This window comes from Haliotis cracherodii, unplaced genomic scaffold (genome assembly GCF_022045235.1).
Source record: "Haliotis cracherodii isolate W230 unplaced genomic scaffold, xgHalCrac1.p SCAF_7, whole genome shotgun sequence".
Classification (NCBI taxonomy): domain Eukaryota; kingdom Metazoa; phylum Mollusca; class Gastropoda; order Lepetellida; family Haliotidae; genus Haliotis; species Haliotis cracherodii.
Window position 1 is genome coordinate 54,834,326 of NW_027266330.1, and position 17,612 is coordinate 54,851,937.

Below are 17,612 nucleotides of genomic sequence, written 5' to 3' on the forward strand. Positions count from 1 at the left end.
CTCTGTGAAACATGCACTGATGTCCTGGACGGCTTTTTCATCCTTCTTCATTCGACTTGATGAAGCATCTGCATGCTTCGGTCTCTGCTGTTTCTTCATATCAGCATGGCGATGGACACTTGCCCTGACTCGATTGATGTTATTCACATTCCGTGTATTTGACAGGAGCTGCTTTTCATTGTTCAAGATGACCATCCAGCCAGACTTTAGCTTTGAACCCTTATTCATTGTAGACGCGATCCAGATGTCTAGAGCCAGAGAGGAATATGGCTTGCCTGTCATTGACTGAGCGAAAAACCCAGTCTCCATGAAAGAAGCCTGTTCGTCAGGAAGGTTGTCAAGTACTGCACTAAAATCAGGGAGATGTCGACCATACTTGGTGTTGTCATAAGCCACCATCCATGGCAGCATGAGCTTCAGTGAAGATTTGAACTCAGTCCAGTTCCTTGTTCGTAGAGCATGGATGTTTTGGGTGAGAACTTCCACTATTTCCATAAAAGATATCCAGTACTGTGCTTGTGGTGCATCATGATATTCTTCGAAGAGAGTATCAACAAGGTGTTTCAGCTCTGCATTGCTTTCCAGTTTGCTATACGCTTCCGCAAGTTCCTCATCTTTTGCATCAGTCTGCTGTCTAAGCTGGGAAATAGAAGCCTTGACTTCATCAGATAGAGCTGTACCTTCCAAACGCCTGTTTAGTGCATGATGGACCATTGTTTCATAGAAGAGGTACAGACATCGTACACCACGCTTGAAATGTTTTCCTCGGAGTGCTTGATCTACCGACCCTTCTGCAATTACACCTGCTGCCACTAACACATCAGAAATACCTGAACCCTTAAACCTCTTGTAAATGGCATAGATGAATGACATTTGGATGTGGAAGGGTCCCATGAACGGCAAAATTTTGCTGAACTGAACCGCCTTCTCGTTTTTTAACTCCAGCAAGAGCAAGTAGACCGGATAATCACCTACAATGATTGCGAAAGGCATCTTTTTTTCATTAATTGACTTAGCAAGTTTGCACATCACATCATAGAGGATGGTCTTACTAGGCGGGTCAGAATATGTCATGTAGTATATTGCACGGCTCTTCTCTTGTGGTTGTGACATGTTAGCATGAAACCCTTTATAACCAGGCACTTGCTGTTCTTCTGGCTTTGGTCTTGAGAGGTCATCTTGGGCCCTGGACAGTGCATGAATAACACCACGTGTCCTCTGAGTAGATGTGTCCAAAAGAATACTGTTGTTTTCTGTCTCTGTCCTGATGGGTGGCTCCCCACGCTTAACTGTCTTGTATGGATCAATCTTCTGCATTTCACTTCCAAGTTCCTTGAGAGAGGCAGAGAGAGATGAGGCATGTTTTGCACTGGGAACTGGACGAGTTTCATGACTCTCCAACGGTTCCGAATCAAAAGATTCTGGTTGAACAAACATCACGTTAGTGCGGTGTGGTTGATCAGCACCAGTGAGTGTGTCACTCTTGAAGTCATCATTGTCTACTATAGCCACAGCAGGTTTGCCTTCAGCAAGCTCGAACGGACAATTCAATGAATGTTTTAGGTCAGTCGATACCCAGAAATCCCGCAGCATAAGAACATCATTGTAGCTGATGCCCAAACCATCTTTGTGCATTACATCAATGATCTCCCTACTTTTTGTCAGTCCATATAGCATGACTGACATATTCGTCTCAAATGCAGTGTGTTTTCCGGTGATGTAATTTGTGATGACAGAAGCAATTGAACGGACAGTTGGACAATCATCAATGACAGCCATCGTTGGATGCTTCATCCAGGTGATCAGCTTCAATAGAAGTTCACTCAGTTCTTCTTCTCTCTCCAATTCATGGATGTATGGAGGCCAGGGGACAGTGTTAATGCTCATGACTTGCTCCTTGAGTCGTGCTGCAACATTCATAGCTAGCTGATCATTGCTGACACCAAGTGAATATATTGCAGCCTCAACATATGTTCCTCCTGCTGTGGTATCATAGACCAGTTCACTCTGATTCTTCTTATTGCGTTCATGAAATCCGATGCTTTCACTAAATTCTTTGATCAGAAGTTCTTTTAAGTAGCTAGATTTAACTATTGAATTATGCCCAAAATTTGAGATGATGCGCTTGTAATCATTCAGGAGACTTTGTACGGTACGGAATTCATGATCTTTGAAAATTACTTGATGAACATGATTGACGAAAATACTCTGTGCTTCTCGGAGGTTCACCCGCTGAAGATGCTGAGCGCTTTCATCAGTGATATCCTTATGGTCACTGAGATACTTTCGCCAGCATCCACGATGATACCGTATTTCAATTCCAAATGCTGTTTCAGCATCTGGGATAGAATCTATTAAAGTGTTGAGTCTCTCTCTCATGGTAACATCATCCAGATGGATGGTGTGAAGCTTAAACCTTCTCCAGGCATCTTTTGTTGAAAGCAGAATTAGCTGCTTGTCACGATCCTTCTGTTTTGGGTTGGCTTCTTTCATGCACCAAATGCAGCGTTCCTTGTTATGAAGGCAACCAATACTGGAACGTAGTTTTTTTGGTGCCTGTGGGACTAGATCATCTGAGTCTTCCACTCTGCACATGCTTTGCTTAGATTTTGACAAGCGGTTCTGAGATTGCAAGAGCTTGCTGCCACTGGATAATGTCACATAACAAGAATTATGCATGTTGTGCCCTGTCGGCCCTTTCGCCCAGTCTACTGTGCCACAAACATTTCCAAATTTGTCAAGTCCTTCCCATTTTGTGGCCTTTTCTTTCATGGTATTCCATTTAGCAGGAGTCATATTGTCAATGTTGTCACCTTCTGGACAGGCATTCTCACATAGCATACAGAAGAATGATTTTTGTTTCCGCTTTAATGGAGCACCATCATAACGTCTGCTAGGTCCATCCTCTGCCTCCGCCATTTTAAAGAATATGGAAGAGGAAGATCTTCGTGATCACTGTTACCACTACAGAAGCTTTATTTAGATCTATTACTACAATGCAGTGACTAATAGGCACCTGATACCGAATTAAATATAGCAAAATGATTTCCTTGGCATCTGAAAATAATATATCCTTTGCAGAATTTATAATAACTACCTTAGCATTAAGTTATTTGCTTTAACATTCAAAATCAGTTTTAGGTTGTTGATGTTGTGCTTCAAACAAATTGTTGAGGTCAAACAGACAATTTCCCCCTCAATCCTTAGATATTGACCAATATCACATTACACTGGCATTGGATGAAGATGACAGTTAGATAGGGCACATACAACTATTTACATTAAAATTCATACCAAGATCATTACAATCGGTTTATCATTTCTTAAGGTATGACAATACTACACCCAACTGGTAAAGAAACGCATAACTCAAAAACACGCAAATTTAATGTTAAATACTTTAGCATGATCAATTTTGGTCGTTACTAATAGATTTGTTAAATTCAACATTTTAGCTGTAATCACCTACAAAAAATATCTTTCTAGCTCATATAGTTTCCAAGGTATAACCCTTCAAAATTATCCGGCATGTGCGTTTCTTTTGTAGATGAGTATACCTTATATGCTACAATGTTGGTGACCATTTTGAATATTGAGATAAATATGATCCCAAGGATATAATTAACCATTCCAATAGTTTTATCATGTTAAAATTAGTTAGATAAGACACCTCATTTGTTCTTGTAGCCCATCTAGTATTCGAGATATGATATTTTCTGTTTTTCAAGATGGCAGCCGGCAGCCATCTTGGAATTCAAGGTCATAATTGCTTCTAATGTAAAAAATAACAATTCCAATGGATTTATCACGTTCAAATTAGTGGAATTAGACACCTTATATGTGTCTGTGGCTGATATTCTTCCATAGATATACTATTTCATGCTATTCAAAATGGCGTCGACGGCCATTTTGAATTTTGCGTTCTGGCAGAGTTAGCCGTCATTTTCCAGAGGGTCATGGGGGCTATTTTTTTAGTTAAACATGTCAGTTAAACGAATCCATCATAAAAAAAAGGTAGGAATAAAGTGGTCACGGATTCCAGGGATATGACTCTACTATAAGCTTGATGAAAATAATGTTGAAATCCATTTTCTCGCACATGACAGAATTAATGTGAACAAATATTTATTTAAACATCGTTTCGAAGTCTGTGAGGCTGTCCGTATTTTGATATTCTTATTTCCATTGCGACGTGAAATAATATAATGTTTTCGTGTCTTAATTTTGCTGCCGCTGTGGAAAATTGCGCACCGATCTATTAAAAGAAATACTACTAGCTCAACTTTATAAAAGAACCAGATCAACTTTATCTTTGTTCCGTTGTTTACTAAAAATTCGCTTCCGACGCAAAGCGAATCGATCTACATATTAAACAAATTCATAGACTAGATTCTAGTAACAAGTGTTTTAACGTTTTTTTTAAATGTCTTAAAATAACTTACACAATTATTAAAAGACATTTTTGATAAATAATATATATTTTGTCTCGTCCGGCCGCTCTCTGGTTAGTTTAGGCTTGAGGGGAGAAACACATACAAAAAATATGGATGGCCTTATGCAAATGACACTTGGCATGCCAATCAAGAGGGATCTGGGTCACTGGGACCCGCCATGTTTCACGGATCGAGTTACTTCAGCATAAGGGCTTCATCGGACAAGTGTGACTTTGCCAAAATACATTGCTAGATCTACTTGGCAATTAAAAAATGTCACGGAAACGACAAAAAACTACTTTGATCACTTGAAAATATGTTTGACCATTACCAGGGTTTTCTACACGATCGTTGTCATCCAGATTCCAGATGAGGCAAGACTAACACAACGAAGAAAAACATTGTTGAAATCACCGATTGCCTTATATATTGTGAGAAATGCTATTTATAAACTGCAGATATACCGTACACCACAGGATAACGATTGGTGCCCCAACACATATTATGTTTCTTGTTCATTTACACTGCTCATATGCATCACGACAAACGTATTTCGTTCTCGTCCAGAGATCTAGAAATATAATTTGTGTGTTAGACTGTTTTGGATAAATCGTGGACATTCCACTGTATCATTTTATGAAGATGTGAAGACGACATGGCAGGTAGGTTTTGAAACCAAAGACGTACGCGTTTGTTGAAAAGTCTTGGAATCGTTTGATAGATATTTATATTACCATTAAAACTTACGTCCTTGTTGTCAAACGACCCACGTGGGTGGGTGTTTACATGACGTCACCCGTTTACGCAATAACCAATGAAATGTGTGTGTTATCATGACGTCATATCGACCTGTCAGATCACTTGTATAAGCTCCGCCCACTAGAGTGCGGTAGTTACTACCGCAGATGGGGCTTTAATTTAACCCTCATGGTGCCTGGACGTCAGTCAGCCTGCAAACCGCTCAGTGCCGCACTATGCTGACGTCGCGGTTACAAAAACGTATACATTGTATCAAAAGTGTTGCAACGTCTTTATTTATTCACACAATGTAACCAAATTGTATAACATGCAACTCGAGTTGATTGTCTTTCCAACAGTATCTAAAGTCACCAAATCCAAAAGATCTATGCACTGCCCAGCCATCGATAAATGTGCTGGTATTATAAGTTTCCTACTTTTCCACATTAATCGTAATATGGACGCTCCCGAATATGGCAAGCAAAGTCAAGTAAGCGCCCTTGTTTGAAATCTAAATGACCAATAATTCATATCATTGGCAAGTACATGTCCTAACAGTGATAGACATATGATATTTATGTTGAAGTACACATTCACTGAGAATTTTCCGTGAGTTATATTTACCGATAAAAAAACCCGATGAAATTGTGCGTGTTTTTGACGTCAAAACAAAATTGACGGAAGTGGTAGTGATTAATTCATACGCAGACTGTTTCAAAGATTATGTCACAAAACGAATGACAGTTTGGAATGTATATCGTGAAGAAATCCCGGTTACGTCCATGTATGTTTCAATGACCGTGCTCTTTTATTAGTGATAAAATCAACTTCCGGGTAATTGACATCGTACATTTTCAAAGGACAAAATGTGAAAGATCGCTAAACAGCCCTGACAATACTCAAATTGACATCGCTCAATATCGGGCATCATTGTTATTTCTTAATAATTAACAAGATTATACTAACGTAATACCACCCAAGAGTAAGTACATGTAGATTCAATCAAAATTGTTGAAACGTTTTTCATGGGCAGCAAATCTATTCAACAAACCTATTTTCGATCACTCGCAACTCGGGCGCCATATGTCATTGTTTCACTATGAACACCAGAAAACATACATCCTCGTATCAGCTCGTATTTCGCACTTGGCTGCCTAACTTAGACCTTTGCTCAAAATATACTTGTATGGCCAGTCCATGAAATACCACTTTTTCTTTCATTTATTCATTTGATTTATAAATACGACTTTAGAAGTGTATTTACACCTATAGCTAGGTATGTACATGTACATTAAAGGACATACGTGATAGTTTATTTCCACTAGTTTCCCATTCCATCCCATTCTACTGAAGGAAAAGTTTGAAATAGATAATGATCGTAGGTCAATGAAAGTAATGGAATTATTTGTCATAAAAGGAAAAATATATTCTTGGTATTGAACTCCGAAAATTTAACCAGCAAAATCTTACATAAAAATGGTTTATTATGTCTTTCCTTTTTTTTCTTAATTTTGGCCTAGCTAAACCACAGCTTGGAGGGAAGATATACAAATTAAAATGGTGAAAAAAACCCACAAGAATGTATTGATTTTGCTCTTAGACAAATATTTATTTAAAAAGAAAATCTATTTCATACCTAGGATAAAAAACAAAGTAGAATCTAATTACTACTATATGTCACTGGTCGAAGTATTTGGTAATTTAGATAATGCAGAGTGAAAAAAGACATACATATAACTATATAAAACATCAAAACGAAGTCACATTTACACTAAAAACTTTTTGTCTTTCAGAAATTGATTATCTATATATTGTGAGAAGATCTAATTACTTTTACTGTTTATGTTATAAATTGAACCATTCGAGATTCCAATAGATGAAGCTAAAATATTTTAAAATCTAGGTGGTTTAATATTGGATCCATTTTGACAGCTTTCTCACTGTACTCAACTAAATGCATATTATTTTTTTGGAATATCAATTTAAGCCTTCAAACACATATGAAAAGCACATGTCAACATACCAAAATTAGAAAACTGCGCCAAATATTCTAAATATTCTATTCGGTCGCCGTAGACATTTTCCAATCGTGATGTACTAGATATGCTTTCTAGTTCAGTCAAAGAGAATATTGTTATTTGGAAAATGAAACCACGTGTATCCATTATACTACCACAACATTAGATCAGCTGTTTCAAGTGACGTCATCCACGTCACAACACGCGAGGTCAAATCACGCGCACCTGTCCAGACGACAAATTCACAGCGGAGGGAAATCACCGACAGTCTTTAGCCTATTTGAATAAAATTGCAGATTGTAACGAAATAAAATTAATTGTACTCATTGCTGACATTTCAGATGACATATCAAATAAGAGTTGAAGACTTCCAATAGATTATCATACGTTAATCGAGAGTACAGTGTACATAAATAATTTGTAAATCTAATATCATTTTTTGATCTAATATCCATAGCAGAATGTTTGAAAACGAGCTATAATATATTCCATTTTCTGAAGAGATTAGTAATGTGTATTTGATGATATATATGCATACACAATTGGTTATCAATTATCTTCTACAATCACAACATGTACTATGTACATTAGACTCATGGAAAATACTATTTCAGCAAACCAATCACACCGCCATTATCACAGTTTCAATGAGAGGAAAAACAAATCGAAATTGAACTTAAAAGCACAGCGTATCCATAAGCGGTTAATCCAAATACAAAAAGGTATTGATGTCATCATTGTAGAAGTTATGTTGATGTTTTCAGTAGTTGCATTATGTTTGTATCGCGTGTACCATCGACAGAAACGGGGCCTGAGCTACCACATGTGAAACCGACCTTGACACAATTTGTTTACAATATGCCGTCGACTCACGTTAGATGTCGTGGCCACACTTCTGAAATCTCCATTTGCGACACAATAGTGAAACAGTTAGGGCAAGTCACTCACACGGTCAGGTAGTTTGAGCAATCACACATGACTCTTAGTCATTTCATATGAAAAAAGTAGCAGTTATTTGTCTGAACGGGCAAGTATGTAGGACAACCTGTAAACAAGAAATCGCGGCACAGATATGCGTGCCCTGTCGATCACTTCGGGCTTGGCCAGTCAATGTTTAGGTTTTGATCATGAACCTCCTGCCCATAAATATACACAATACCAACTTAATATTAACGATTTTAGCTATCTTTCCATATCTTTGATTTGAATATTTTCTGTAATTCAGCATCATAAATAAAAAGACAATCTGCACTGTCGGTTGGTATGTAGCGCCGTGCTAAATCGCCATGACACACAGTCGATAAACATATGCAATACTTGGAACAAAAAACTACCGTGGCCGACTAAACGTTAGTACTCTTACGCCGATAACTGTACAGTGGGGACAAGTAAATCATTTCTGATCAGCACGATCAGATTTCTTTTTCAAATTGGCTGTCTGATATAATAATAGTTACGTGTATGTGACATGGGTGCATAATAAACATTGCCTTCATTCGCTTGGTGTTCAAACATGGCAGAAAAAGACCGAGAAGCGCGGTAACCACATTACTAATCTCGCCATATTTCGCAATCCGTAGCACTGAATAAAATATGAGTTACACGATATTAAAGTTGAGATGATTAGGGTGATGATGGTTATAAATTCATTCAATGTACGTCATAAATGTAATGGAAATATACACTGTCGTTTTCTCATGTGTACCGACCATTCCGCCATTACCGATAGTCGATAAAAGTATACAAAACGTGTAAATAAACTTGTTCATAAGGAGTGAACAGAATTGTATTTACGTGAATAAGTATACAGTTGGGAAAAATATGTCTTTCTGATCACTCAGGTCATATTTTTTCTTATGAACAAGGATTTTGTCTGAAAATATTTACGTGTATGTGACATGGGTGCATAATCAAAATTCGCCGTCATTCGCTTGGTGTTCAAACATGGCAGAAAAAGGCCGAGAAGAGCGGTAGCCACTTTACTAATCTCGCCATATTTCGCAATCCGTAGCACTGTATAAAGTACGAGTTACACGATGTTAAAGCTAAGATGATTTGGGTGATGATGGTTATAGTTTTGACTTAGCGCACTCAGTGTTGAATATCAAAATTCACAGTTTAAAAGGGGCATTTTCTCGGGACCATATATGGTCCCCTGGCACTATGCGGGTGTGAAAAGTGAGGGACCATATATGGTCCCGTGGCACCAAATGAGGTGAGGTGAGGTGAAATGGAGCAACCCTCTGGATGCCGAGTTTTTTTTCTGACGCACATTTTCCTAAGATCGGAAAAGTGAAGGTTGTGCGAGAATTGCGCTCACGCGGCACTGGATCTACCTCTGGCTATAAAATTACGCAGAGGTGGAGAATATTAAATTCCCTATTTGATTGTGTAAAGTTAACTGCAAGTATTAAACCGGTTTAAAAAAAATACACTTCTAAGTGTTGCCCGAGAATTTTTTCTGCCTTGAAAAACAGTGAATTTCTCCGCTTTTTATCGTATACCCATAAAAGTACTGTGCGACGATTTTTTTTATTTACAAGCTTTACGGAATCTGTGAGCGAACGAATTACTGCCTAATAACTGAACGACATAACTATATACCAAATGCAGTTATATGCGTATGTATAACGACAAACATGCAATGCCAAAAATAGCTTGCCGTAAATGACGAAAACTGATTTTTCTCTATGACGTCAAAAGGCGACAGAGAGGTTACACACGTACAAAGAAAAGGGGGCATAACTCCGCTAAGCTTAGCACTAGTTTATTGTAACTCAGGTCACTTGGTGAGAATTAGCTGTGGGTAAGGATAATATATTTTCGTGGTGTTTTGTTCACGAGGAACCAAACTATTTCAACACAAATATCGATAAAGAAACTGTATACGTTTAGTTTTAAAAAAAAACTATAAGAAATGATGAAATCTTGCTTCATAAAAAAGAGGTAATAGAGAAATGGATGGCCCTATATAACCTATAACTTAGTCCTTAGATTCCGACATTCTCCTGAATGTGTAAGTGTAATTTGACTAATGTTGCTTCATTATTAATGGAGCACTAGCCTTATCATCAAATGTAATGAAATACCCTAAAAAATAACACTGTTCTATTTGACGTCATGGCTGGTTTTATGTCTTTCATAACGTCGGAGAAAGATGTCTCTGGTATTTTGATTAATATATATCTCCCCTAATTTTCGTTCATGATGTGGAAAATCTCAATGTGTAAAACGGAATTTGACGCTTTTTCGGCACAACATAAAATGACTGCTTTCAACAATAAAATAATGTCTTGAATATGTAAACACTTAGCTAGTTTATCGTGTGTCTTAATTGGACAAGGCACGCACCTGTTTGGCATCAATTTACGTAATGAAATACCCAAAAGAATATTTCAAAACAACCAAATTATATTCAATATTGGACAAATATTGTTATTATTTCTCTACATCTCGTCTCAGAATTACACACTAAAAGATGCGAAGAAAGCTCTATTGGTATAGAATTGTCAGGATAATCGTATACGGTTGAACCAACAACTAGGTAGGGTACTTGGCATGGGTTTTATTTTTATACATTTTACAATTCCTGGAGAAATGAAGTGAACAGTTTAATATCCTGTGATAACAATATTAAAAAAAGAATGAACCCATTGATTATATGATGCAAAACGAGAGGAATAATTCGTAAATTATTTGTGGCTAACACGCACCTGGCGAATCGTTAGATATCACGGCTCTGTGTATCAAAAGACAAAAAAAACAAGAAAAAAACCCAAAAACAATTCCAAGACCAAGACAATTCTTTCAGAAATGTGTGCATATCTTTTTACGAAACATATTATCCATTTTGTTAAAGTAATATAGATCTATTCAGTTTTAGTTATAAAATAAAATGAAACAGCTATTCAAAGACATTGGTTATATGAACTTATGATATTGACTATTACACATCCCAAGAAATACGTACAAGCTGCAGTTACCTTTACGCTTCATCTTGTAACACTTGTCCAAAGGAAAGAAATATCGTATTCGACACTAAAAAGCTATCAATTGTTATGTAAACAATGTTCAAACAAACAGGAGATTATCAAAGGTTCGTTCATACATGTTGTGGCTTATATTTGCGTATGATATCATTTTGAACATTGACAAATATCCAAAGGGAAATTAATTGTGTGACAAAATGTATAAAACATATGCAAAATCTACATCATAACTGAAACTGTAAACAGCATGATACAATACTCTCATTCAAGGACCTTCACCTCAAAGAAATTACCAAATATGTACAACAATGTTGACGTATGACATCACTACCTGTGACCGACTTTTACAAAATGGCGTGTTCACTGTCAACAGTACGCGGGATTTTACGAGAGGACTTTTGTTGATTCAGGGATCGCATATACATAAATGTGACATGTAAGTAATCAGAAACATTCTGGCAATCTATGTACTGTTATTTGCTGTTATAATTTTCATTGAAAAGAACCGAAATAGGCAGAAATTCCGATAAATACCGTTGTCGTTGTGCGTGATTTTGCGTCAGTCATGGCGTCACACATGACGGTAACTTTGACTATTTCTCTTGAAAATATCAAATCATTGCAGTGTATCTATTTTAAATTCCATATTTTTTCCTACTATTCCCTTCCCGTGTATATTCTGAAAATGTTGAGCCAATGTCTTGAAAGAATAGACGAATGGATAGCTCAAAATAGGAGAAAATGCTACACTGTGTAAAATCTGTATTTTGCTTTGTTTACATTTCAAACATGTGCAGTTTTTCGAGCACAGCGTTCGTTTTCACACCTAACATATTTTGCTTGATTTCATCCAGCCACTTTATATTGGTGACAAAGACCATTGTTCATATGATTCTAAAATGTATGAGGAATTCAAGGATGTGTGTATGGCAGCTAAGTTTGAAATATACGCGATGTTACAGGCGTCTCATAACCGGTGTACCTGAAACGTGATTTTGTAAACACTATCCAACATGGCGGAAAGTTCACTTCGGCGTTCGTGTTTGCGTCTTTTCCAAAACATTCGAAACGATTCTCGGGTTATCGGAGACGTTTTGGAATGATAATTGGTGATTTCATAAAAGACAGATACCCGTGATCACTAATATGCTATTTTTGAAATTCATTTCTCCGAGTAAATATCCTAAATATAGATTTCAAAACATGCTGTAAATAACGCCGTGAATGGTGATTTAGTAATGTGTAAAAAATGGCGACATTTACAATGTACCTAATTTTCAAAGGTCATTTTCAGTACTTTTGCTTGGCCTAAAATGCCAGTGGATGATATCACAGAACAGGAAATTTCCCACCTTATTCAAAACTGTGAAGTGTATTTGTGTTGGTGATGTATTTTGAATTTTATTCGACTTCAAAGCGAGGGTTGTAGAGGAAGGACATATATATTATAGGGGGTTAACGTCGCGTCCAAGATTATTGCACCTATGTAGCGACGTGCATGCACGTGTATGTGTATGTGTATGGCTGCTTGTACTAGTCCGGACTGATGCCGATTTATAGTGCTAGCTCACTGAGATACCATGCCGCAGTTTAACATGAATACCCCACTCAGACACAGTATACTGACTCCGAGCCGACCAGTCCTTGTTTTAGCCCCTTAGTGCCGAGCGTCTGACAGGGTAACAACAAGTACCATCTTTTAACGTCTTTGGGTATGACGCGGCTGGGGATCGAACCCCTGACCTTCCGCTCTCCGGGCGGACGCTCTACCATTAGACCACGGAGGCTGTCTCCTTTAAATGAAGTCTGATGACATCAAATGAGCAAATAATTCACATGATGATGATTGATTTAAACAGGCGCCACATGACTCAACTATTTTGCTGAATTTTGATGACTTCGACATCGCTACTTCATCAACATCCGAATGTGAGGATGAGCTTCGTGTTAGATCTGTACTGCTCGGCGAAAACCCCTTCACGTAAGTCATACAGCCATTAATTATCACCAACAAACTGCAGAACTCCTTGGAGGGTGTGTTCCTCATTGTTTTGCCGATAGGGGGCATGGGTGGCCCCAGGAGCCAACGATCGGATTCTCCTTGAGTATGATTCTTGTTGTGGGCACCATACTCCCCACCTGGTGTCATCGTTATTTGTTCTTGATTCATAAACATATGCTATATATTATTCAATGGTTAGAGATTTCTTATGATTATGGAAGTAATTTGTCCTTTCATTTCACAAAGTGGCAGGGGCACGGGTGGCCCAGTCGTCTAAGGCGCCACGATTCGCTGTGCAGAGTTGCGTCCTTTGGGCACGCAAGAAACCTATGATTGTGGGTTTGAATCTCGGTTCGCCCCGATTATGTTTCTAGGTTTGTCAACACCATACCCGTGCTCGTGGGTTTCTCCGAAGCGGTAAACGTCTGAGACCTGCACCACTTCGGGCTTTCCTCCGACATTAATCTGACACGCCGTGAAGTAACTGAGTACTGTTAAAAGCGGCGTTAAACCCAACTCACTAACTCACTCACTCACTCACAACGTGGCAATAACTACGTCATCAGTTGTGTTTTCCTCCCACCTTAAGCCGACACGCGCTGATATAACTCAATATTATTTACAGAAAGCAGCGTCAAACTAACTTATTGGTGAAAAGTCGAAAAAGATCTGGAAACAAAGTCAACTTGACTTCTTTCGATAAATAAACAACCTAACATCGTCAATAAGTTTACACTCTCTGTGTATTTATCACATTTAGGTTCAATAACAGTGCCTAAGGTTTGATAATTAAGGATCTATGTTATATAGTCATCTGCAGATACCGTGATGTACCGTAATTACTGTAAAGGAATATATGTACCTTGTCTCCTCTGTTCCCGACTATATCCACATCACCAGCTTCATCTACAGATTCTGTGATGTACCGTAATTACTGTAAAGGAATATATGACATTGTCACGTCCTCCGTCAACAGATACTGTGCTGTACCGTAATTACTGTAAAGGAATATATGACCTTGTCACGTCCTCCGTCAACATATACTGTGCTGTACCGTAATTACTGTAAAGGAATATATGACCTTGTCACGTCCTCCGTCAACAGATACTGTGCTGTACCGTAATTACTGTAAAGGAATATATGACCTTGTCACGTCCTCCGTCAACAGATACTGTGCTGTACCGTAATTACTGTAAAGGAATATATGACCTTGTCACGTCCTCCGTCAACAGATACTGTGGGGAGTCCCTGCACCGCACTATCCGGACTGTGCGGAACAGGCTGTCTCTCAATCTGCGGACAACACAAGAGGGTCAGAGGAAGGGCTTCCAGGCCCAAATCAGTCTGGTCACACGTACGTTTGTTTGTTTGTTTGTTTGTTTGCTTGCTTATGTGTTTGTTTGCTTGCTTGTTGAACGCGCACAAGGTAATTTTACATACACATCAGTGCGACCTTTAGATAACTGATCCATTGACCGGCGCCCTCTATGAACGATGACACCCAGTCAACCAAGTCAGCGAGTCTGATCACCGACATCCTACGACAAGCATAAGTTGCCAGGGACCTATATTCTCATCCGGAATCCCCGCGAAGCATGACACGTACGATCGTGTCTCCGTCGTCATCTACACTGTGTTTCTTTAATCTGCAAAGACATTAAACGGAGGCACGCACATTAAGAACAAAATGTGAGTGAGTGAGTGTGGTTTTACGCCGCTTTTAGCAATATTCCAGCAATATCACGGCGAGGGACACTAGAAGTGGGCTTCACACATTGTACTCATGTCGGGAATCGAACCCCGGTCTTCGGCGTGACGAGCGAACGCTTTAACCACTTGGCTACCCGACCGCCCCAACAAAATATGACAAAATCAGTAGAACAATAAATAATGGATGAATCGTTTTTTTCTGGTAACGGAGACAATATTGTGGAATGTCGTTTGTCACAAATGCTGGAACTCATAGGAAGTACATCTGTTCAAAGCGGCGTAAAACCCAAGTTACTGACTTACTAGTAAATATCCGCGTGGGAAGTCAGGGCTCTAAGACGTCCCCGGCAACCTGTGCTTGTCGTAAGAGGCGACCTCAGATGGGCAGGCTTGTACTCTGTTTGCAAAGAAGCCATACCGTCGTTGTCTTGGTGGCTTGGTGGCTTTCATTTTGTGTCATCATACCCCGACGGTGTGGTACGTTGTTCATGATATCAGTCACTAGGTCGTCATATAACTTAAATATAATCTACTGCGGGCTTATCCAACAAGGAGTAGCCTCGTTGTTAAAGCGTTCGATTCCCCACATTGGTACAATGTGTGAAGCCCATTTCTGGATATTGCTCGCTGTGCAGAGTTGCGTCCCTTGGGCACGCCAGAAACCTATGATTGTGGGTTCGAATCCCGGTTCGCCACAATTATGTTTCTAGGTTTGTCAGCACCATACCCGTGCTCGTGGGTTTCACCGAAGTGGTAAACGTCTGAGACCTGCATCACTTTGGGCTTTCCTCCCACATTAAGCTGACACGCCATGATATAACTGGAATACTGTTAAAAGTGGCGTTAAACCCCAACTCACTCACTCACTCACTCACTCACTCTGGGTATTGCTGGAATATTGCTGAAAAGAGTGTTAAACCCATCTGACTCACCCACTTACTTAAACACCAAACAAACATTTGCCTAATGCATGCACGGAATCTCTATTTCAATAGTTAGCTTCTATAATTGAAGTGCAAATACAAGATATGTTGAAAAGTAACTTTACAGTTTCCGAAACACCATCAAACCTAACGATGTCAAGGACATTCGCGTCTTCCGGTCAAACGTTCGTATCATGCATTCCTCCTTTTAATTCTTTAGCCGAAAACCACTGCTACAAGATGGATGACAATGGCGTCACGTACAACGGGAATGTCTCGTTCACGCGAGATCGCAAGATCTGTCTTCCTTGGCGTGAAACCACCACGTGTCCTCATCACCTGTTTAATCCAAGGTAAAACTGTCAGGGCAGTCTCTCTTTGAACTGAAATATTAACAGTCACAACCAACGATTCACGATGATTAACCATAGTCAATTCTCTCCTTAGTCAAGAAGAACCAAGTGGCTAAAGTGTGCACTCGTTGGGTACGGCTTCGATTCTCACACATGTACAGTGTTTGAAGCCCATTTCGGATATAGTTAGAATATTGCTGAACGGAATATACACTGATCCGAAGATTTGTGTAATATCGTCAGCAGTAATATATATAGTAGTGGTGGTAGTAGTAGAAGTTTCGTCATTTTCGTTGTTGTTATCATCATCATCATCATCATTATAATTTTGTCAGTGACTTCGATGCCAACTTGGAAGCTTTAAGAGAACTATTGCCGTAAATCGGACAACACATTCCGGCCGTGGTGCTCTCCTTGAACTGAAGATGAAATTTTTAGCAGTCACAACCAACGATTTACTATTATAAACCATAGTCAACTTAATAAACGTCAAGTATGCACTCGTCAGGTACAGCTCGTCACGACGGCAAAAAGTGATGGCAAAAAGACGTTTTTAATATGGCTAACGTGGCTATGTACAGTGTGTGGACCCCATTTCTGATATAGCAAGAACATGCTGAATAAATCCACATTAGGCAAGTCACCTTGTTCAACAATGCCTTTTGTCTACAATCAGCTAATGGGTACCCCGATGGAATATATATGAACACTGATCCGTAGATTTGTGTAATATTGTTAGCAGTGGTAGATGTGGTAGTGGTGGTAGTAGTATAAGTTTCGTCATTTTCGTTATTGTTATTATCATAATCATCATCATCATCATCATCATCATCATCATCATAATTATAATTTTGTCAGTGACTTCGATGCCAATTTGGAAGAGAACTATTGCCGTAACCCTGACAACACGTTCCGGCCGTGGTGCTACACGGGGGTGTACGAGGGGCAGTGCGACAGGGACTACTGTGATGTGTGCCAGCTGGGTGAGTGTCCAGTGTCTGTCCATCAGGGACTACTGTGATGTGTGCCAGCTGGGTGAGTGTCCAGTGTCTGCCCATCAGTGTGATGTGTGCCAGCTGGGTGAGTGTCCAGTGTCTGTCCATCAGTGTGATGTGTGCCAGCTGGGTGAGTATCCAGTGTCTGTCCATCAGTGTGATGTGTGCCAGCTGGGTGAGTATCCAGTGTCTGTCCATCAGTGTGATGTGTGCCAGCTGGGTGAGTGTCCAGTGTCTGTCCATCAGTGTGATGTGTGCCAGCTGGGTGAGTATCCAGTGTCTGTCCATCAGTGTGATGTGTGCCAGCTGGGTGAGTATCCAGTGTCTGTCCATCAGTGTGATGTGTGCCAGCTGGGTGAGTGTCCAGTGTCTGTCCATCAGTGAGATGTGTGCCAGCTGGGTGAGTATCCAGTGTCTGTCCATCAGTGTGATGTGTGCCAGCTGGGTGAGT

The 17,612-nt window shown here is 39.4% G+C and overlaps 1 protein-coding gene across 1 annotated transcript in view; it reads left to right on the forward strand.

Annotated features, from left to right (window-relative positions):
* Positions 1–17,612, forward strand: part of LOC139449013 (uncharacterized) — a 62,201-nt gene that overhangs the window by 22,128 nt on the left and 22,461 nt on the right. The window contains exons 15-18 of the mRNA XM_071230499.1: positions 13,038–13,159; positions 14,413–14,534; positions 16,034–16,166; positions 17,025–17,149. Of these exons, the coding sequence (XP_071086600.1) occupies positions 13,038–13,159; positions 14,413–14,534; positions 16,034–16,166; positions 17,025–17,149 (502 nt within the window). The remainder of the gene's footprint in view (positions 1–13,037; positions 13,160–14,412; positions 14,535–16,033; positions 16,167–17,024; positions 17,150–17,612) is intronic.